We start from the raw sequence: 23,638 nt of genomic DNA, 5'->3' as shown, positions 1-23,638 counted from the left end.
CCAGTGTTTTATCATAACCATAATTAACTAAGTGAAGTCTAATCACTAAATTATTCAATGAGAATGGTATTATTTTTTTCAGAATTATTGTTTCTTATTGTTGGTAGAGCTGTTGCCTTGCAGCAAGAAGGTCCTGGGTTCAATTCCCGGCCTGGGGGTCTTTCTGCATGGAGTTTGCATGTTCTCCCTGTGCATGCGTGGGTTCTTTCTGGGTTCTCCGGCTTCCTCCCACAGTCCAAAAACATGACTGTCAGGTTAATTGGTTTCTCTAAATTCTCCCTAGGTGTGTGTTGTTTGTCTTGTATGTCTTTGTGTTGCCCTGCGACAGACTGGCGACCTGTCCAGGGTGAACCCTGCCTCTCGCCCGGGACGCAGCTGGAGATAGGAACCAGCAACCCTCCCGACCCCATTAGGGAAGAAGGGTGTTCAGATAATGGATGGATGGATGGATTGTTTCTTCATTGTTTCTCTATTTTAAGCTCCATAATTAAGAGGGGGTTCTGTTTTATGTTTAATTCTGTTGCTTCATGGACCAAACATCTGTTGTGAATTTATTTTGTTAGAGAACTGTAAGTTGTGCATAAAAGACTGAAACACTGATGTTTCAGTCACTTTGAACTGCACATTTTGAATGTGCAGTTCAAAATGCCCATTCAAAGGTTCAGAGAAGGTCACATTAAGTTCACCTGTAGAAGTTCATAGCTCCTTTTAACTTTAAGTTTGAATTTGTAAACAACTCAAACATAGATTTTGCTTTGAAACACCGTTTTATTACAAGATGTATGTTACACCCTGGCAGTTATTTCACAGACTATAATTGATTAATGCAAAGCAGCAACAGCATCACTCCCACAGCCAGACTGGGATGAGGATCCTCAAACAAAAACACCCATTCATAAGGGAAGCTGGGGAGGAAAAGAGGAAGGCGGGAGGCGTTGGGGGTAGTTGCTATACATTTAGTCAAATCTACATAAGTTATTTTAAGCCGGGAGTTCATTGTGCTTATGAGCCAAATTGACCTGAGACATCAGCAGATCAGAGCAACAATAAAATGAAAAGAGGGCAGAGAAATAAAACTGAACTGGCTCATAAAACCAGCAGGGAGACAGACAGAGAAAGAGAGAGAGAAACAGAGAGAGAGAGACAGAGAGAGAGAGAACAAAAGCTGGGGACCAACAAAAGCCCTAGATGCCATGAGGAGACAAATGGTGCCTTCACGTGTTAGCTGTAAAACTGTAAACCGTGGGATAAACGTTAGGATCCGTTTAAACACTGTGGGGAACTAACTCATAATAATGTAAAAATATTTACAAAAAGGCGTCCAAAACTTCTTATATGACCAATAACAACAACAACACACCAAGGATCTTTTCTTAGATTTTGATAATTAAAGTCCATCCATCCATCCATTTTCTTTACACCCTTCTTCCCTAACGGGGTCGGGAGGGTTGCTGGTTCCTATCTCCAGCTGCGTTCCGGGCGAGAGGCGGGGTTCACCCTGGACAGGTCGCCAGTCTTTCGCAGGGCAACACAAAGACATACAAGACAAACAACCATTCACACACACACTCACACCTAGGGAGAATTTAGAGAGTGATAATTAAAGTAACTTCACCTATTTTCAGTATTGCAAAGTCAATTTATTTTATTAACTCCATTCATTTATATAGATTAATTAATCAGATACAGATGTTTTGAAGCTCTTATTTCATTTCATTTTGGTGATTTTCCACTTGCAGAATATTACATCAGACCAATAATAAACATTTTAAATACAGAAATGTGAAAAGTATGCAATGCATATCACCTGCTTAAAGGTTTAATATGAGGAAAAAAACTTAATCAGAACGTAGAAATATTGTAAAGTTTTATGAAAGATTATACAATTTGAACATCAGCAAAAGCTATTTTTTAAAATGCATCTGTAATAATAATTTAAGCATAAATAGATCTGTTTGGCATACTAATACTTTGGGAATTTGATTATTCACAAATCTAAATGGACATCTTAGCATATTTTAATTTTTTTGTAGAATAATTACAATTGCAATAAATCTATTACAAAATTAACAGAATATTCTTTAGATCTAAGTTTTCTTGTCATTAGGTTGCAAACTTGCATGTGTAACATAATCTGTCTGAAAAACCTCATGATAAAATTGCTCAAGTACACGTAAGAAGTACAGCATAGCAAGAACACTCCCCAAAATTAACTTTTTGCAAACAGTAAAATAAAACGGAGACAAAAATAGTGAGTTTAAGGCTTGTAAACACAAGATATTGATCTGGCCATTTTGGTCCTCTCACTTTTAATCTTAAATTTAGACCAGGAAGTAATTGGATTAAGTCCAAATCAGCCCTGTTTTGGAGCGGCTTGGGTCAACGGTTGTGGAAAAGCTCAAATTTCCGACAACATTTGAATGCAGCGGGAGTCCTCCCAGTCGAATCTGGCAGAACGTGACGACGTGCCGACTCGGAGCCGAGAAGCGAGGTTTCCTGGCGGAGCAGCAGAGGGAGCAGGAGCCGAGCGGTTCAGTCAGTTTTTGGCGCAAACCCTCTTCTCTTCAGCTCAACACCGGCGGCTATGGCTCCATCGCTGTCCTCCTGAAGAGACGTTACTCCGTCGGATGCTCCACTAACCGTCGAGGAGGGAAAGAGGAGGGAAGGAGGAGGGAAGGAGGAGGAGGGGGCATCCCTATCAGTCTTCAACTACCAGGTGAAATAATTGCGCCGGTTTAATGTAACATGTCTGGGATTTGGAAGGAAATTATTGAGGAGAGTAGCTGGAAGGGAGGAGGTGGGAACTAGGGTCGTCGTCTTTTTTCCCCCCTTTCTGTGGGGGTGCAGATTCGTCGGGTAGGGGCAGAGGTTATCGCGCTAGCTAACGGCGGCGGCTCACGGACCCCTGCTTTGGCTTCGTCATCCGCCAAGCCTGGGAAGCGGTGCCTCGCCGGGTGATGCTGTTACGGGAATGCATAGCGGCACCGTCCGTCTGGCCTCGGCCCACCTCCATGATGAACGATACACCCCCCATCCCCAGCCTCCACATTCTCTCTTCAACGCCCCCCACCTCACCCGTAAAAAAAAAAAAAAACACAACACAATATCTGGTGTTCATACTGAATCAATAAATAATACCAACAACGTTATTTAATGGCGGTGATGGAAAAACACCAGGACCAGAACGGATCACGCGCCCGCTTCAAACTGACAGTTAGCCAGTTTTCTTAGCTAGCCTGGCATTCAGCTATCTAGCCGGCTAACATTAGCCCCCCTACCCCCCAACTAGCATCCCTGGCTAGTCTGTATCCTCCATCCGAGCCATCACAGGTCGTTCTGGTTCACACCAGGGTCTCATATTTGGTTTCCCACCGCCCACAACGGTCTCGTATCGCAGTGAGAGCCACCGCCACATATTTATTCCCGTTTGGCCCGTGAAAATATAAAGGAGCACGCAGAGCGGATGTTGTTATGTAACAGATAATGACACCACACGCCCTTGAAACAAAAGCTGTTGTTTCAGTATTTTGTGCGAGGTGCGGGAACCCAGTCATGGGCAAAGAACCGGGGACCACATGGGTCGCTTGTGGTACCGGTGGGCTGCGAGTCTGAGCAGTCTCCAGAAAGACAACGGCTTTTTCCTGTCTGTCAGCCATTGTTTTTGTTGTCATTGGGGTATGGGGGGTGTCACGTACCCCCCCCCCCCCATTCCAGCCCTGGTTCTTCCCATTGTTGCCTCTTGTTGTTGGTTTGCTTTAAATGAAAAATACATGTATCGTAACACCCTCAAGCTGAATGTCCAAAGAATAATAAAAAAAATTAATGTCACAATATGGAAAGTTTTCCAGTCATATTTCTTGAAAATCCTTGGAGGAACAGGGCCTATAGAAGCCTCAGTTGTGATGCATACGTAAATGCAAACTGATATTTGTGGGGGAAAAAGAGCAGAAAAATAAATTTTACGGGTCTTAGATTTATATTCTAGCATTTTAGATGCATAAAAGAAGTCGGTAAGTAATGTTAAACATTTCAGTCCATCTGGATATGTTTTGGTACCGATTTTTGGGGCAAAGATTCGATTCAAAAACAATTTTCAAGTCAAAACAAATATTCATAATGATTTCTGTCAGTGTGCAAAACAATCCTCATGATCTACTCTGGTCTTCTTTGCAAAGAAGACCAGAGTGAAGCTTTAATTCATGCATGCATCCTCCGTTTTCCTTTTACAAAGCCACACCATTCTGCAGACGGTGTTCTCCATGGACGACTTTGCATTTTCCATCCGGAAGTTTTTAGCCATTTAACAATCTTTGTAGTTTAGTAAAGAATTGGGGAAAAAAATTGCATAAGTCCTCATGACATTCTGTGTTCATGTCAACCTTGAACATTTATAAGAATTTGCTTATTCCAAATGCTATAATTTTACTCAAATTTTGACTATTATTCAGAGGTGAAGTTGTGTCTGTGGCTAGTTTGACAGTCTGCGATTCTGTTGAGATCCTTTTATTATGTGCTGGGTTTTTTTAAACATCATGAAAAGGCAAATATCCACATTTGTGGACAATAAATATCATTATTGCACATTTCATCAGACAATGGATTGGTTTTATTTTTTGTATTAAAATCGATTTTTGGGACCTTTTAGATTGAGTCTGAATTGTAGTAAATGAGAATCGAGACACTTATGTGAATTGATTTTTGGTCAATATAGTTAATCATAATTTACAATGTAGGTCCATGCCAGGGATGAATTGTGTGGTCTCGGTCTTGGAAGACCTGGCTTTGACTCCATGATATGATAAGACAAACCTTCATTATTCTCTTACTGGTTTTTTAAAATTTATCATTCAAGTATTGCTCAATAGTTGAATTCAGTTTAGAGATTGTCTTTCAATGTATGGCTGCATTTAATAACTTAAATATTTGGTTGATTCCAAGAATAAGGTCTGAACAATATGGTTGAAAAACCTATAAGGAAATTGAGGTCTGTTAGTGAAGAAGAGATTGGGATGGAAAAATAAAGCAGACAGGGAGGAACCTGAAGTCTCTGTGGAAGGAAAAGTGAGTTGTTATGACTTTATGCTTATATTTATTTGCAATAAATAGCACAAATGATGGTAAAGTGTGGAGTTATGGCTTCACCATGTCCAAATTCTGTGAAGTAAAACTTCTATTAAGCACTTTTGTTATTCAAATCTTGATTGATTAATTGATAAAATAGTCAACAGATCAACCTGACACTGAATTGATAAGTGAAGTAAAAAGGGGTGATTTAAATATTTATTTAAATTAAAAAAATAAAAAGTTTTTCAGCATCTGTACCAACCCATGTTTTGGAGCCCAGAATTTGTTTTCCAAATTGCGTGCACTGAAAGCGACAAATACTCTCTCATTCATACAACAGGTAAAGAAAACGACAGGAAAAAGTGGCAACAATGTTTGTTGTTCCAAGACATACAGTGTGGTGAGATTTAATGTTTTCACCATGTCGACAAATCATAACATGAACTATAAACACTGCATCAAATTCATGGTTAGAAATCACTGCATTTTCGTCTTCGTGGTTCCTTTTTCTTCTTCTCTTCTGAGGGAACAAACCTGTGCATTATCGTCCCCTGAGGAGGATGGAGTGAACAGTGGTTCAACTGAGCTATAAATAGTATGAATATGGGTGCATAAGTGCCAGCGCACTTCAAGTGGCCTATGGATACACAGAGGTACAATATGTCAGGCCTCAAACAGGAAATGTTTACAAATATCAGGGAATGTGCAACACATTGGGAAGGAGAAACCGCTGAGGAATAAGGTTGCAGAATATATAAAAAATGTGTAACAGAAATAATATTGCTATAACAATATCAATTATGATTAACTTAGATTTTTCTGGCTCGTCTCTAATCAGATAATCGATAGATCAGTGCTATATTGTATTGATGTTCAGCCAAGCAGAAAGGGCTGCGCTTTTCAAACGATATGGCTGAAAAACATACCAGGATAAAAGCGTTTTATTCTGGTCGATATCAATAATTATTGATACGTTTTTTTGTTATGAATATCTGAAATACGACCAAACTGTTGATGTTATCGTTACTGTTTTAGCCACAGTTTTCACCCTTTGCCATTTTTAAGCAGTTAGGAGGCACAGAGGCAAAACCTGAAACTACTGCTGTGCAAGTTACTCAACAGGTTGTTGCTAGGTAACCAAAGAGTGAGTGAGTTGTTGCTAAGTAACCAAAAAGTGAGCAAGTTAGCTGATTCCTCCAATTTTGCTTAGCTGGCCAGGAGAGATGGAGGAGCTAAAGCCTTTCCTCTGCCTCCATTTCCCAGAATACTGTGCAGTTCTGGATCGGAGTTCACTAAATGTTCTATATATTGATTATTGAATCTACTTATATTGATGTAGTGTCTATCATAATTTATTGTCCAGCCTCAGGAAAGAGGTAAACTGAATGGTGGAAAAAGTGAAAGTTTGAGAAGTAAAGACAGAAACAAAATTTGATGTAAACGAAAATGGACGGTACTATAAGAGAAAAGGACGGGACAAGAAATTTGGAAAATGTAAGCGAGAGAAAGAGAAAAGGAGTGATGCTGAAATGTTTAAGGATGTAGAGGGGAGTAGGAAGATGCAAAGTCTGAATGGGAGCAGCAGAGAAGTGGTTAAAGATGAAAGCAAAGAGAAGGTAAAGGTCTGAAGCAGTGAAGGAGGCAGGAAGTGTGCTACAGCTCTAAACAATGAGTTCTTGCTGGCTTTATTTGCTGTACAAAGGAAACTATCCACTGACCTGCTCTGGTTTTTTTTGTTTTGTTTGTTTTGGGGTTTTTTTTTTTCCTCCTTCCCCTCCTCTCCTTTTTCTGCTGCTGTTTCCTTCCAGGCTGACTCACGCCAGGAGAGCCTGAACACACGGAAAGGTTTCCGAGACCACAAGAGTCAGGGACACTGTGGAACAGAGCTGAAGAAGGAAGGTGTGGAGAAGAAAACGGAGAGAGGGAGAAGGATAGACGACAAGGAGAGAAAGTGGATTTGTATCTGTGCTGAGGAGAACAGCAAGTGACAGCTGGAATACGAGAGAGAGGAAAAGTTTTAGAGAACAGCAACCGCCAGTAATCAAGGTGATCCATCGGAAAGGTCGAGCTGACCTCTAAAGTTCAGAAGAACCAAGCGTCCCTGCAACCCCTCCAACTGCTGTCACAGAACGGTCACCACACTGGGAGAACTGGAAGAACTGGTGTTGAGGAGAAGCCACCATGAGCGACCAGAACGTCGTCAAGGAAGGCTGGGTCCAGAAAAGAGGTCAGGCTGTTTTCATCTTTTCTCTTTTTTTCTCTCTAGATTTCAAAAACATCAATTGTTGTATATTTGAGCTGTCAGATGGAGGATCAAGATAATTCACTGTTTATTTTATTTATTTGTATTTTATTTTTGGCTGTTTTATAACCATTCCATCTGCAAGTCAAAAAATAAAAGCACAATGCTGAACAAACACAAGACAAAATGAGTACAGAAATGGATAAAAAAAAGTACTTTCACTTTATTATACATAAAGCATAATCAAAATCATAGCAGCAGAATCTTTTCCTTTTAATTTTCTGAAATATCTCCAACCAATTCCAGTTAGACCTGTAGACAAACTCATGAAAGAAAATATAATCAAACTTTGTAATATTTGTTTATTAAATTATTTTTATAAATATTTTTAAAGAGTGAAAAACACAGTTTTAAATTCTCACAATCATTACACAGCTGAATCCCTCTAATTGAAGTAAAATGGTTTTAATATTCATTCTGACCTTTACATTTTTTGAAATAAATCTTTCTCTTACTTCCTAGTTTGTTTCTTTAATTTCAAACCACTTTGAGTTTATTGTAGGTTTAAGCTGCGTCTAGTTTATCATCTTTCCCTGAGACTCACAGCATCAGTTCTACCTCCAAAAAATATTGGGTTAATGAATTTTATTGAAATCGCATTAGCCAGCCACATTCAGCGGATGGCTCGTTCCGTCATTACTGTAAACACGAACCGTAACATGTTTTGACTGAGTACCGCGTACACAGTACTGCTGCCCCATATACTCAGTAGAGCACCAAATGTGGATTAAGATGGTGCTGAAAATAGTCCCTGCAAGTCAATTTCATGTTTTATGTAACCTTTGATTAAAATTGTGATCCATTTTTGTTTTAAAATCAGCTGTTATGGTTTTTCCTTTTTTCTTTTTTTTTTTTTCCTCCAGTAAAATTTTTACTGATGTTTGTTTGTATTCAAATGAAAAAATATGTAAACTAACCGTACATAATGGTTTTAAGCTTTAGCTGTTCAGTCAGAAGTTTCTCAGTTCATCAGCTGGCCGATTATTGCGGACAATCAATTTGATTGGCTGAAGACTGCATTTGTTGGTTGGTTCATGGATTCACGTCAACAGCAACTTGTCAACCACCAATTTCAATTGAAGACACTTCTGCTAATGCGCTAATAGTGGAGCTAATATTTTATTTAGCGCTTTGTTTAAATGTATTTTTAATTTTTTTTAAATTTCATTGTGCTTTTTTTGTGCTCTGTGACATTAAAATGAATCCTGAATTCTGATTCTTATTGTTTTTTGCTAACTAAAAACATTTAGCTTCTCTTGAATACATTTTTCCTGATGAATTCTAAAACTCTAAATTATTTTATTATTACTTTATTCCACTGTAAACCTTCAGTTGAATAAAGCCTGACATCTGTGTTGAATATTTGCCTGTTAAAAACTCTTAAGGTAGTTAATGTTTTTAGGCATGCTCTTATTTTGAAGTGGATGGAAACTGTTCACAAAGCAGTTCCATTTCCTTTCACCACTTTCTCTGGCTGCAAATGACATTTATTCTAATATGTATCCATTATGCATTGCAGTAGAACTGCAGTTTAAAAGCTTTAGAGCTTTAGCATTAGCTTCGGCTAAATAGCATGTTGATATAGCATTTTAGCAGAACTAATGTTTATAATTTCTACATCTTAGTTATTAGCACAACTAACATTTTTGTTAGCAGTGCCCACTCTGGTTTTTATAGTCTGCATTTAATGGGATTGCTCTGTTGACATGTAGATAAACGACCCACACTAAGTTAGGAAATGAACCAGAAACACTTCAGGACTTCTTAAAATCCCCAACAGATTCCTTAAAACAAACTGTCATTCTGTCAGAATAAAAAAAAAACCCATTATGCAGAAATATTCAGTAAATTAGGATATTATTAAAAATAATATTTCAAAAACCTTATCACCAAGTGAAACGCATTGTATTGATTAATTACACGTAGATCGATGATTGAAAGACTTTCTGATAATTTTTTCCACGTACAGTTAATTAAAATTTTATGTTTTCATTAATAATAATATAGTATTATTTTTATTGTCAAAACAATAACAAATCTATTTTAATACAGACATCCTTCCATAGCAAACGCATTTTATTTTGGAGATGATTCTGACAAATTTTGTTCTTCCTCTGACTTTTTTTATTTATTTATTTTCCAAACACCATGGTACATGACCCAAGGACTTTGAATCTAAGATGACCATTTCAGATGGTCACCATCTCTGCTGAAATATAACAATAATAAATTCTTCAATCTTACAAATCAGAGTTGTAGAAACTACTGTTGGCTTTGTTAAAGCAAAAGCAGAGCTAAATGGGTTATATGAAGAGAAAGATTAAATCAACTGAGTTGCATGCAGCTTTGTGAAAACTTATTGAAACCAAAGTAAGATTCTTCTTTTTGCATGAAACTGACTTAACTTTGTGTACAAGATTGCAGTTCTGAGACCATACGGTGGCTTCAACAGAGGCCTGGACAGGCACTGTGCTGCTGGCTTCTCTTGTTAGTCTAAGCTGATTAGAGATGCACTCCATTTGTCTAAATGAATATTGCAATTTAATTTACTCTATACTTAAGTGTCAGCAGTTCAAAGACTATATTTATTGAGTGCTTTCAATTGATGGTCGACTTTAATCCTACTGAGAGGAATAAAATACAGAAATTAAAACAAAATATGAGGCAAACAGAAAATGGGCACCTGCTAAATTGTTGTTTATTTATAAGCTCTTTCGCACTTCTATGCTGAAATAACCACCTTCTTTAAATAAACTATTTCAAGAGTCAAAGTCCAGCATTTAAACTCTTGTTTAAATCAAATAAATAAATATGGAAACATATATTTTCTCCTGTCATTTTATTTGTGAGGTGTATGTTGTATTTGCATAACTTGCTACAAAAGCAGTCTAGAGTAGTAGGGCTGCTACTAATGAATATTTTAGTAAACAATTGTTCTACAGATTATTCTGACAGTTAATCAGACAAAAAATAAATGGACACATAATGCAGAATTTTTATTCAATAACATAAGCATTTTTAAGACAATATTAAACAATATAAATAAATAAGAAAATTATATGTATTTTTTTGCCTAATCTAATTACATAATCCTTTATGGTTGATCATTAGTAGCAAAGGATGCATCTGCAGCTAAAAAAAAAACAGGATTGATTTTAGCACCAATACAGTGTGCAGCTAATCTGTTTTTTAAATGTCGTGACAGATAATCTGTAGGGGGAAAAAAAATCAAACTCCTATGCCTTCTCCCGGTGCTCCCAGTACTAACTAGAATCAACCAATCAGATTCAAGAGGAGGGTCTTAGCAACCCAAATAGCCTTTGGTTGCTTAGCAAAGACCTGTTGAGTAACTTGTGCAAAAGATATATATAAAAAAAAAGAAGTGGAGGGAAAATTATGGATAAAACAGGAAAGTTCACCAGTTTGTTAGTATATCAGATATTTAAAATGAAAAACTAATCAATAATTATCAGTATTGACAATTATTGATATCGATTGATATTACTACTTGCATTGTGATAAGTTTTTCAGCCATACTGTCCAGACAGTTTTGATCTAATGAGTCGGTACACTCCAGTTGAAAATTAATCAATTATGAGATTGATTAATGATTATTTCAATAATTGATTGGCCTGTCATGATAACAAATTTTGCTAGAAAATAAATTGTTCCAGAAATTATTGCAATAAACGATAATATTGCTCTTTTGAGACCATTTTTAAGAATACATTCTCAAAGATCACTAAACTTTAAATTCTAATGAACATTTAACATTGGAACTGGAAGGTATTTTTAATTTCCAAAATAAATAAGCAAAACAACAGAAATGACAAATAAAATTAATTATGAAGTCTCTGTAAACAACAAACTTTCACAAAAAGAACTAGTTGAGACCAAAGCACCAGACTGAAAACTTTTTGTTGAAAACAGATAAACGATAAATTATGCAAATGAAAATTATTGAGCTCGTTTTAATTTATCATGCGATTAATTAATGTATTGCTTATCGCGACAGCCCTCATTATGGATTAATCCGAATAGTCATTTCAGTGCTGTATAGTACTCTGCTAATGATAAGAGTTTTTCAGAAGCACAGAAAACCACCAAGAGACCAGTTGTCCTACTGAGGATATTTTCTATTGAAGTGGTGTTTTTATTTTGTATTTATTTTTTGCTAAAAACATCAGCTTCTGTCATGAAGGACGTGTTTTCCATCCCTCTCACTCCTCCGTTCTCTGTCGGTGTAAAGAACAGCACTTCCAAACAATGGTTGTTTACCTGCCAGAGGGCCAGCGCTGAAGCTTTGGGCTGCTCTCTAGCCTGAGCGGCTCTTGGCTGCTGGAGTTTATTTCCCACACTGCTTTGTGTGTTTGTGTAAGTGTGTCCGTTTGAGCTCATTCATTGAAAGTTTTTTGTTTTTTTTTCTGGTCTGAGCTCATAGCTGTTGGCGCGGAGTTAGGAGGAAGTTTCTCTGTGGTGCTATGAGCCTACAGAGGATGACCTAATGCTTAGGTTCCTTCCTCTCTGCTCCTACAAGTCCCTCTATTGTTTTTTTGCACCTCTGTGGGTTGTAGTTTAGATGTAACTCTTGTCAAACAATGTCCACACTTAGTTTTGTTAAAAGAATTTAGAAATTTGATCATTTCTCTAAATGCTGCTAATGGAAAACTTCATGTTTTGTGTCTTTTGCTGCTTTTTTTCTTAGTGCAAACCTGATATTTCAATAGTTTGCAGAAGATCCCGGTGTCAGAAATACCTGACAATTACTGGAGGCTTGAAAATATGACTAAAACAAATGCAATAAGTCTGTGCTGCAATGGACAAGAGCTGCATCTTACAATCATTATAGTAATAAATTAATCTATTGATTATTCTGACAGTTAATCAAATAGTCAGATAAAAGTGACACATTCTATTTTCTTATTAAACTACAATATTTGAAATGCATTGCAAGATGGACATAAACAAATAATTCAATCCATTTTTAAATAAGAAAATAAACATTTCATTGCCTCAAATGCAGTAACAGAATTCTTGTAGTGAATGCTGGAAGAGTATAAAAAAACACCATTTGATGAATTTTGGCAAAACGTATTACAAAACGTATATATTTTTTTAAATCTTAAATGTGTCATAAACATACTTACAAACATTTTTTTGCCTGCTAAACAAGGGAGAATTGTTCCATTTTGATCACTAACTCATTGATTTGTGCTTCGCCTGGCCTAATTGAATTGATTGGACTCTTCATATTTCTTTTTAAGCTTAAGTTTTCCTTCACGTGAACCTTTTTTTTTTAATTAAATGTTTTTCAGTCTATTTTTAAAATACTGTCCGTATTACTAGAAGCATTGGACAGAGGTACAGAACACCCAGGAATATTGGTAGGTGACCTTTCTCTCTTTGTGTCTCCCTGCAGGCGAATACATCAAGAACTGGCGACCACGTTACTTTCTGCTCAAGGCAGATGGCTCCTTCATCGGCTACAAGGACAAACCGCAGGACTCGGACCTGGCCTATCCGCTCAACAACTTCTCTGTAGCAAGTAAGACATGAGCAGGCCATGCCACCCTTCAACCTCTGCATGTTAGGATCGGTGTAATCCCGAAACGTTTCTCTGGGGGGACTTTCAGAATGTCAATTGATGAAGACAGAACGACCCAAACCAAACACCTTCATCATCCGCTGTTTGCAGTGGACCACCGTCATCGAGAGGACTTTTCATGTCGATACTCCTGATGAGAGGTTAGCTTTAATCCTCGCCTTTACTGTGTTCAGTTTATTTGATGAAAGTTGATACATCTAGCCTCTTTTGAACCTTAATCCATTTCATTAAAGCTACAGTGTGTAACTTTTATTAAAAGTATATATGTATACATTAAATTATCACTATGTTGTGATTGTTATGAAGAAGTTTTATTGATATGGCACTTTTTCAGCAATAAGGCAGTTCAAAGTGCTTCACATGCATTAGACGAAATTGTTTATTTACTGTGATCTGTGCCTTGCTAACTAGCCTAAGCATTCCTGGCAGACTTTATATCAGGAAGAAGCTAGCATGATTGATGGCGCTAAGACCCGCCTCCTGTCTCTGATTGGTTGTTTCTGGGAACACGGAGAAAAGGCAGAGGAGCTCAATTTTATTTCCACAGATTATTTAATCCCAAATTTATGATGTAGTGACAGTTTGAACAAATATGTAATATATATATTTTTTATAAAAGTTATGCACTGCAGCTTTAAAGGGCAAAACGTATTTCATTTCTAAATTACATTGAAGTGACAAGCCTCTTATACTTGAGAGTGGCTTCATACATTGCATTTTGGGAGATTGTAATCTGCTGTGAAAGAAGAGCTACAGATTCAACACTTTCAAAATACAAACTCAGCTTTTGATGAACTGTGTGATGTTGAGACCTCTGGTGGAGGAAGATGCTGATTGTCCAAGGAGGCCAGCGCCTGCAAATAAGAGCGTTGCTGCTGTATACAAACTGGTGTGATGGGAAAAATAAGTGTTTCCATTGTAGTTTTGCAAAATGCACCAATTTTGATACGGCTGAAGACCATCTCCTTCAGTCGCAAAGACTTTTTATCGAAAAACATTAGTTTTTTTCTAAATTGGCTGGTTCCCATTTAGCACGCTCATTTTCATAATTCCAATTTGCACAATTTTGTGGTTAATGACAATCCAGCTACTGGTTTTGAGTCCACTCAGAACCACTAGGATTTTTTTATATGTTATTTTCTTTGTAGTTGTGTTAGGGATTTTGATGAATTTATAGGACGAATGGAGTTAGTAATTATTCTAATGCTACGTGTCTGGATGTTATTTACAATTGGCATAACATGGTTTTAACTGGTAATTATTGAGTTGGTAAGTGAAATATTTTGTTAAATTGAGATAAGGTGTAGAACTAAACACAAATACTTGTTATCTTCTTGCTACTCCTTTTCAAACAGAAAAGTAGTGCTAAGCTAATTATTTTGTCCTTGCTTATGTATGCATATGTTATCTTATTTTTTTAAAGCCCATTTGAAATAAATAAATTAATTAATTAATTAAAATGAAAAGAATCTCATTATCTATGTTACTTCAATATGTTAAGGATTTCTTTTTTAACCTTTTACTGGCGGCATTAGGGACGAGTGGGCCGAGGCCATCCAGATGGTTGCAGAATCGCTGGCTAAACAGGAGGAGGAAGGTATCCTGTGCAGCCCCACTTCCCAGATTGAGAACGTTAATGAGGAGGAGATGGACACGTCCATCAGTCACTACAAACGAAAGGTACAACTTTAACAGAAGAGACATCAGAAATGTCAAACCTGCTGGGTGTGGTCGATCGGCCGAAGCGTGTCCGCTGTTAAATGTGCCGAAGCTTAAAGTTTTGATGACGTTTCCCTGATTCTCTCCTGTAATTTGTCCAGACAATGAATGACTTTGACTATCTGAAGCTTCTGGGCAAAGGCACGTTTGGAAAAGTCATTCTGGTGAGGGAGAAGGCGAGCGGCACCTACTATGCCATGAAGATCCTGAAGAAGGAAGTCATTATAGCCAAGGTGTCCTCCCCAATTCTATTGTATTCTTGGACAAATCCATCATTACTCATATTTGATCTTCTACAAATACTTCCTAAACAGCAGCTTTTAGAGCTTATTAGTGACCATCTTTTTCAGTTATATCTGTATTTATTTGTCAAAGATTTGTTTTTGTCTGGTAACTAATCACTTCTCTTTTAAACCTTTCTTATCACAGGATGAAGTTGCTCATACGCTCACGGAAAGTAGAGTATTAAAAAATACTCGGCATCCATTCCTAACAGTAAGTATGACTGAAGAAAAGTCAAACTGGATTACATCAGCTTAGCTTCATTAAGCTTGGTCCAAAGAAGCTAAGAGGCGACCTTCAGTCTAAGTTGTGGGGTCATTAATCCCTGAATGATTTGTTCAATTGAACAAATCAAATGTATTGTGCTTTTGCTTTCAACCAGATGATAAATAACTTAGAGATTATAAAGTTGAACACTGCACCTACCATAAGTGTAAATTTAGGTCTCGTGCTTATTAAATCCACTAGACACTTGAGGAGAAAAATAGACTGTTCAATCTTAATATGTTAATTATGGTATTAATGCCACGATTGCACAAACAGGACTTTGAAATTGGGTCAAAATATAAAGCTCTGGAGAAACTGAAGAGCCCACTGCCCTGAACCTCATTGAAAACTTCCTGGTTATTCCTCCAAATCTTGGTCTCTGAGCTCTTCCTGAGTTAAAACATTAGTGTTGTTGTTGTTTCTATTTGAGGTCTGAAATCACTGCATCATTTTGACCATTTCTCATTTTCTGCAAATAAATACTACATTTTTGCGTGGAATTTCTGAGATTTCAGTTTTTGCCATTTAATTGTCGTACAACAGAACCCCCCAGCCATTCCCAACATTTCTTGTTTTTTGTTTTGAAATTTAATTCCAAATGGCATTAAAAAGGTGTTTAAAAGTCTTTAATTTCACTTTCTGAGACCCGCAGATACCCTGATACACCATGACTGCAGAAGGACAAACTGGTTTTAGATGTTTACTGTCTTGTGTACTGTCTTTCAGTCTTTGAAGTACTCATTCCAGACCAAGGACCGGCTTTGCTTTGTAATGGAATACGTCAATGGAGGAGAGGTAATATACTGCTGAAATGCTTTGTAATGTATTGATTAAGATCAAGGTTGAGAGTTTCAAAAGAATTACTTAAGAGGAACCACCCTGTTAGGAGGTGCTGACTAGTAAAAATAACTAAACAAATGAAAGTCATTTGAAATGGCATTAATATAAATTCGGTATTCAGTAGCAAAAGTGGTTTTGGTTTATTAATAAAAGTATAAACATGATCTTTGGGGAAAAAAACAGTTTAATTTAAGGATATCATCAAATAACTCAAATCATCAAGTACCTTCAAAGAGTCGTTGTTGATGGCAGGAAGGGTCTCATAGTTATACAGAAAAATGAAAACATAAAGAATAAAATACAAAAGTAGATTAAAAAGAGCTTTTTTTGCAGTGACAAAGGTTAAGAAAAATAAAAGAGAATTAAATAAATAACAACGATATGTCCAACATCTCACATGGTGTCAAAAACCTGGGGAAAAAAAGATTTAAAAATGGATGGTGAAGAGGCTCGTTTGATGTGAAGAGACAGATTGCTCAATAGTTTAGGAACCAGTTTGAAATTAAACAGATTTCTTCAACAGGTAGATAAAAAAGGACATTTACAAACAAGAGGCCAATAGTTCTCATAACTTCCTCTCCACAGCAACTCTGCTCTTGCTGTTGGGTGATACAGAGTCTCTAAGCCCAGCAACAGCTTACTAAAGTAATTTTCTGTCATCCATGTCATTTTTATTAAACATTTTCAGAATGCTGAGGGTTTTTTTTTTTTGTATAGTTTGGTGGGGATTGGTCCTGCTAATACCAGAAAAACTGCACAAAAAAAACCGCAGGAGTACTTCATCAGAGCAGCATCTAAAAAAAGAGACCATTAAGTTAAAAATACATCTAGAAAGGAAAAGTTTTATTTATAGAGGTGTTTGGATTTTTGTGTTCCTCTGTATACAGAGGATCTCCATGACCACAGAGGCCTGTGTTTACCTTTTTTTTTTTTTTTTTTAATTAAAGTGTGTGAACTTATGTAGATTTTCTTTTTTTTTTTGCAGCTGTTTTTCCACTTGTCTAGAGAGAGGGTGTTTTCAGAGGACCGCACTCGTTTTTACGGCGCCGAGATTGTTTCTGCTTTAGACTACCTTCATTCTGCCAAGATCGTCTACCGTGACCTCAAGGTAAAGTGTCTACAATCTGAGATGGGAAAACAAAACCTTAACATTTTAAAAAAAATTTATTTCAATCTTATCCTCCTTTAGCTGGAAAACCTCATGTTAGACAAAGATGGCCACATCAAGATCACAGATTTTGGCCTGTGTAAAGAAGGGATTACGGACACTGCGACCATGAAGACCTTCTGTGGAACACCGGAGTACCTCGCTCCTGAGGTCAGAGCTTCCAGAGACTCAAATGATTCACAACACACACACTCAGGTTCACTGTATTTATTCTAACAAGAGAAAAAAATCAACAGCTTCTGCCCCACATTTTACAGGCGGCAACAGAAAAATGGCGCTGTGGTATTTAGCTTAAATTTACATCATTAATCCACATGACTAATCTCATCTTTAACATAAATGACATTGAATATAGGCCTGTAGCTATAAGCAATAAGTTTTTTGAATGAAAAATTTTATTGAATGATAAATTAAAACAAGGTAAATAATTTCCATTTGCATGATTTATCATTTTTCTCTTTCTCCAGAAAAATCGATGAGTAAGGTCTTCATTTTGTTGTTATGGTCTCAACAAGCCCTTTTTTGTTTTTGCAGAGACTTCGTAATTCTTTTTTTTTGTTTTTGTTTCTGTTGTTTTGTTTATTTATTTTAGAGATGTAAAATATCTTCCAGTTCCAGTGATAAATGGTAATTGAAATTTGAACTTTATTGATCTTTAAGAATGTGTTTCTGCATTATTATGCCACCACCATTATATTACTTTAAAATGGTCTCAAAGCGGTATTATTATCATTTATCACAATAACTTATGGGACAATTTATTGTCCAGCAAAATTTGTTGCCATAACAGCCCTAATTGAATATTTATGTTAAGTGCAAGAAATAAAATACATGTAACATAAAAAAAAATTACACTATTGATAACTGAAGCATTACTTTAAAACATGCCTGCCAAGAAAATGGAGTTGGTTCTTGCCTCTGCCCCTATACATTAAATCAAATACAATCAATAACTCTAAACAAACCTCAGATGAATGGTTCAGTTAACAATTGTAAAATTAAACGTGTTTAAACATTTAACGCATACAAAACATGGCAAAATTACACATGAAACCCTGTATATACTTAAATTTTGTTTAAAGTATATGCTAGACTATAACACTTGTAAAGAAAACAGAGCTGATCCTAATATGTACCACAGTTGCCGGCAGCAACAGAAAAAGGGGGAGGAGCTGTCAGTAACTTGTTGCTATGGTAACCACCAACTTGGTAGTTGGTGGTTATTGTTTTGGTTTTGACAGTGTTTCTGTCATTTAGCAGAAACCCCCTGGTCCTTGTGGACCTGAATAAAGCGAACTCTGTCTCGGACTGAGAAACCACAACAGTTAGTAACTAGAGAAGAGATTCATGTCATCAGCAAATGGTGTAATCTTGGACATTTTGCTGTAAAATGTCCAAGATTACATGGATATAAATGTCATTTTCTTACCTGAGAGAAACGGAGGTATTTCTTTCTCGTCATCAGGTTCTGGAGGACAACGACTACGGGCGGGCGGTGGACTGGTGGGGTCTGGGCGTAGTTACGTATGAGATGATGTGCGGCCGACTTCCGTTCTACAACCAGGACCACGAGAAGCTGTTTGAGCTCATCCTGATGGAGGAGATCAAGTTTCCACGGACTCTGTCTGCTGATGCCAAGTCACTGCTGTCAGGGCTGCTGATCAAGGACCCCAACAAACGGTACACGCACACGAGCAATAAATCAGTTAATCGCATAATAAATTAAAATGAGCCGTTAAAGAGATGCTCCCCTTTAATGTTGCTGAAAAGACGCCATTTTCAAAAATGCTGCAAACGTTTGACACAGAGTACAAAGTAGTTAGTCTGCACTATCTGCCGCTTTTGCCTGATTTCCTTGTCTAAGCTGAGTGGTTATATTTTTTAAATGTAATTTTGGTTACAGAAACCTCATAAACCATCTTGATTATTTTTGTTTTGCTTGTTTATTTTGAATATTTAAACTTTTTTCCAGTTCCAATGTCGAATGTGATTATTATTATTGTATTAGTTGAAATTTGTCTCAAAATGACAATGTTATTGATTATCGCAATAATTTCTGTGACCATTTGTAATCCAGCTAAATTTGTTGTTGTGACAGGCCTCTGCAAACACAAAAACCCAACCTGCAAACACTGTTGGTGGTTTTTGATCAGCTTTAAGCAAAAGAGCAATCACCAATGCAGGAAAACTTTCCCAATTGGTTCTGAAAGCGGAAACTAACTAGCAGAGGTGGGTAGAGTCCCCAAAAGCTGTATTAGTTAAGACCAAGATTGGTTATTTTATATTTTTACTCGAGTAAAAGTTAAAAGATATTACTCAAGTAAGAGTAAATAGGTATTTGGTAAAAAGTCTACTGAAGTACTCCGTAACTGATCAAAATATCAGTCATTTAATGTTTAGACATTACATTGTCAAACAGACCAAAATATAAAGTTAAGTGGAAAATTTGGTATTTTAAAGACTAGAATGATTATAAATAGCATTATTCCAAAATAACAAAATGAGACAAAAGAAACTTTTTTCCAAATCGGTTTCTTTCAGTAAAACTTTAACAGAAACTGCAGCTTTGTGTCTGGTGAATTATTGGTTAAAACAAGCTTGTACTTCATTTTGTGAAGTTACATACAGTGGGTAGAGAATCCAGAACTTTTACAAAAGTAATATTAGCAATACTTCACATTAAAATTACTCAAAGGTAAAAAAGTCCAAAAAGCTGCTCAAATAGACGTAGCCCAACTCTGCTAAGCAGTGCTGATCTTTGATTCATTTGGTTTCAGCTTGGTCACAGACCAGGAAGCTGAAATTATTGTCTTAAAATGTGTGAATTCACAAATTTATGTGAATTCACATAAATTTGTGAATTTATGATTCAAGGTGATCCTAATCATCTTGACTAGAATCAACAGAAAATGACCAGGTGGTTCTGTGTTTTTTTTCCTCTTCTTCCACTCTGCAAAAACAGAAAATCTTACAAAGTAGTTTTGGTCTAGTTTCTAATGCAAATATTTTAGTACACTTGAAATAAGACAAAACTGACTTACAAGTAAATTTTCAGAAAGTTATAGAAGGTTGTTTTAAGTCAATCATTCCCACTGTTAGATTACGAATCTGCCAGTGGGAGTAATACTTATTAACTTTTTAAGCTAATAAGTTAAGAACTTATTATCTTAAAACAAGCTCCTATTTTTTGCAGCAAAGTTACATGTAAGTCAGTTTTGTCTTATTCCAAGTGCACTAAGATATTTGCACTAAAAACTAGACAAAATTACTTGGTTAGATTTGGTGTTTTTGCAGTGCGTGAGGCGTTTCTGTCTCGGGCGAAGAAGCCGGTGTAATCTGCAGCTCCACAGAGGGAACCGGCTCACCCTGACGAGTTATTTTGGGATCAGTAGCAGGTTCCAGTGATGGATATGAGGCCACATTTGACGTCTGACGTGGAGTTCTTCTTCTTCTTCATGTGTTTGCTGTCAGGCTGGGCGGCGGGCCGGATGACGCTAAGGAGATTATGAGGCACAGCTTCTTCGGCACAATCGATTGGCAGGACGTGTACGACAAGAAGGTGAGCGCGGCGTTTATCCGCCACACGTCATCTTAACTTCAGAAGGAGTTTATGCAACATAGCAACTCTATTTTTGGTATTGGGGTTACCATATTTCCCAAAATTAGTCTGAGACAGAAATAGATGTGAAAAGAAACAAAATGATCTAATCCTTGTCTTTTTTTTTTCAATCCCTTTTCACCCTCTGTTATTTTTCTAAATTATCTGACTTTATGGGGAATATTTTAAAATATCCTGTTTTTATGCAAACTGTCGATATAAAAGTCACAGATGAACTTGACAAACCCGGTTAGGAAAACACGACACAGTCGTCAGGATTTTATCTCAAACGGACGTGTAAATAATCACAGAAAGCCCAGGGTTCATCCGGGTCATTTAATTCTTGAAAGTGCTTTGATTTAAATTAAAGCATTGAATTAATTTGATGTAATTAACAAGTTTCCAAACTTTAAAGGTTTGGGAAGTGCTTGATGTCTGTACAAGGTCCTTGGAAGTGCTTGATATTCAAACTGCACAGTTTCTAACGTTTGATTAAAAACTTAAAATTGGAAACGTCCCTCCAGATATTTTCATACACCTAATAAAAGAGAGCTTTTTTTTTTCATTGTCTTAAATCAGACAAGTCTTCTTATTTTAGGGTTGTTAGAATTACCAAAGTTATTTCTATTTGATAAATTCCCCCCAAAATTTGGAGAGAACTTTTATTTTATTTTTGCAAGTCCTTGAAAGTGCTGGATTTTTAAACTGCACAGTTTTGTAATAAGATGCAATCTAGCGTTTAAATTTGGAAAACATTCACATTATAATGTCATTATTATTTACATTATTTCAATTTGGAAAACATTATTTAATCAAAACCAGCTGTTTTCATACACCTAATAAAAAGACAACCATATTTTTTCATATTTTTGGTCGGATTTAACTGTCTGAAGTTAAATCCGACCAAACTCTTCCCGTTTTAGGTTATTTAAACTTGCCAAAATTATGCTTATTTGATAACTTCCCAAAAACATTAGCAAGAACATTTTTTGAATATTTATTATTCCAAATGCCTCAATGACTTATTAATGGAGCATCTTTTCCAACGGTGGACTTTGTAGATGCAGAGCTAATCAGAGATGCTGCTTTTTATTTATCATTTTCTGAACATGCTGACCTGATTTACATGAAAACTATTTTATATATATATACATATATATACATATATATTTATGTTATATAGTACCTCTTTAATTTAAGCAACAACAAAAAGAGAGATGTTTTTATATATATTGTTTTCTGTTTTTCAAGGATGTTATCTTTTTTTCCTTTGACCTCTTCATATTAAGAGAAAAACAAGGGTTATTGTGCTCTGTTGGTACGTTAAGATGTATTTTAGTCTGATTTTCTGTCTTAATCTGAAATAAATGCCTTAAACGTATTTGCCTGGGGTTGCTTTTAAATATGGTAAAATAGCTAAGCATTTACTGTAAACATAAACCGAATTTGGTCGTTTCGTTTGGATCTTTTCCTAGGAGGACATTTTAGTAACTGAACCTCAGTGAGTTTTAGTTGAATTCCCTGAACCTAAAACCTCAACAGCTCTCCTTCACTGGTTTCCTTCACTGGTTTCCTTTCCGGTCCAGCTGGTCCCTCCCTTCCAGCCGCAGGTCTCCTCAGAGACGGACACGCGCTACTTTGACGAAGAGTTCACAGCACAGACCATCACCATCACTCCACCAGAAAAATGTAAGCACTTGGAAAATGTTTCTTGTTTTATACCAGACTGCCTTCGTCCAACAGGTACAACGGAAAAGGGATCTTTTCAAAGTTATGATCACATACGAACACTTTAAGAAAGATTTTGTGACATTTTGATATTATAATATTTAACTTTAAGTAAATTCTTGATTATATATTATTATCGTCATCATCTGAATCCCCGTGTGTTGGTTGTACAGACCCATTCAATAAATTAGAATATTATTTAAAAGTCCATTTATTTCAGGAAGTTTATAAGTGAAACATTATACAGATTAATTACACCCAGATGAAACCCTTTATTTTTGTTAATTACAATGAATTTCCACTTGCAGCGAATGAAAGCATGACATTTGAATTACAATATTACAATAAAAAAAAAACTACTTTTAATAGAGGAATGTGGCCTTAATGAAAAGCATATATCATGTATGTTTTCTTTTAAAACATCGACACAAAGCATTAAATAAAACAAAACTTATTTAAAAAGTAAAAATTAACAAATATTAAGTACGTAAGAATTCATCCTTCTTATTATTATTGTATTGAAGAACCGTTGGCACATTAAGACCATAATTATTCATACTCATGGCATATTTATATTTAAAAAGATTTCCATTAAACAGAGTTTGTTTTTTTCTAAAAGAGACCGAGACAAATCCCCCCCCCCAAAAAAAATAATCAAATTATGTAAAATTTGATTTAAAAAATAAACTATTATGTGTTTAGTTTCGATTTATATGTTGTCTAAAAATATTCTAAAAAGTCCAATTATTTATAGCCTTCTCAATAATCAATAAGTCCAATTTCTGATCAGTTTTTGCTGGTGTTCTCTGGTATTTTAGTGATTTATCTTTAAGTCTCATGATCTGTACCACACAGATTCAAGTCCGAACTCAAATCAAGTGTCGCAACAAAGGGTGTGAATATTCCTACTCATGTTTTTTATTTGTTCTTGAGGGCCTTTTTTTTTTTTTTTTTTTTTTTTTTCAAACAATCCGTTTTCTCAAATCACTTTAGGAAAGCGTCTGTGATGCAACGAGTTGAAGACGTGAACGGGTGAGAATACGTTCTCGTATTACTGTACCGATC

At 36.2% G+C, this 23,638-nt stretch overlaps 1 protein-coding gene across 1 annotated transcript in view; it reads left to right on the top strand.

The window, feature by feature from the left end:
• The first annotated feature begins 2,187 nt into the window (after positions 1 to 2,187).
• akt3b (v-akt murine thymoma viral oncogene homolog 3b) overlaps positions 2,188 to 23,638 on the top strand; it is a 25,281-nt gene continuing 3,830 nt past the window's right edge. Inside the window, exons 1-13 of the mRNA XM_044115541.1 lie at positions 2,188 to 2,716; positions 6,873 to 7,291; positions 12,786 to 12,911; positions 13,000 to 13,111; positions 14,507 to 14,651; positions 14,792 to 14,923; positions 15,120 to 15,185; positions 15,966 to 16,034; positions 17,065 to 17,187; positions 17,269 to 17,397; positions 18,713 to 18,927; positions 20,719 to 20,806; positions 22,432 to 22,534. Of these exons, the coding sequence (XP_043971476.1) occupies positions 7,246 to 7,291; positions 12,786 to 12,911; positions 13,000 to 13,111; positions 14,507 to 14,651; positions 14,792 to 14,923; positions 15,120 to 15,185; positions 15,966 to 16,034; positions 17,065 to 17,187; positions 17,269 to 17,397; positions 18,713 to 18,927; positions 20,719 to 20,806; positions 22,432 to 22,534 (1,354 nt within the window). The 5' untranslated portion in view covers positions 2,188 to 2,716; positions 6,873 to 7,245. The remainder of the gene's footprint in view (positions 2,717 to 6,872; positions 7,292 to 12,785; positions 12,912 to 12,999; positions 13,112 to 14,506; positions 14,652 to 14,791; positions 14,924 to 15,119; positions 15,186 to 15,965; positions 16,035 to 17,064; positions 17,188 to 17,268; positions 17,398 to 18,712; positions 18,928 to 20,718; positions 20,807 to 22,431; positions 22,535 to 23,638) is intronic.

The sequence above is a fragment of the Gambusia affinis genome, linkage group LG04 (genome assembly GCF_019740435.1).
Source record: "Gambusia affinis linkage group LG04, SWU_Gaff_1.0, whole genome shotgun sequence".
Lineage (NCBI taxonomy): Eukaryota > Metazoa > Chordata > Actinopteri > Cyprinodontiformes > Poeciliidae > Gambusia > Gambusia affinis.
The sequence above is the reverse complement of the archived record's forward strand: the minus strand, read 5'-3'. Positions and strand labels throughout refer to the sequence as shown.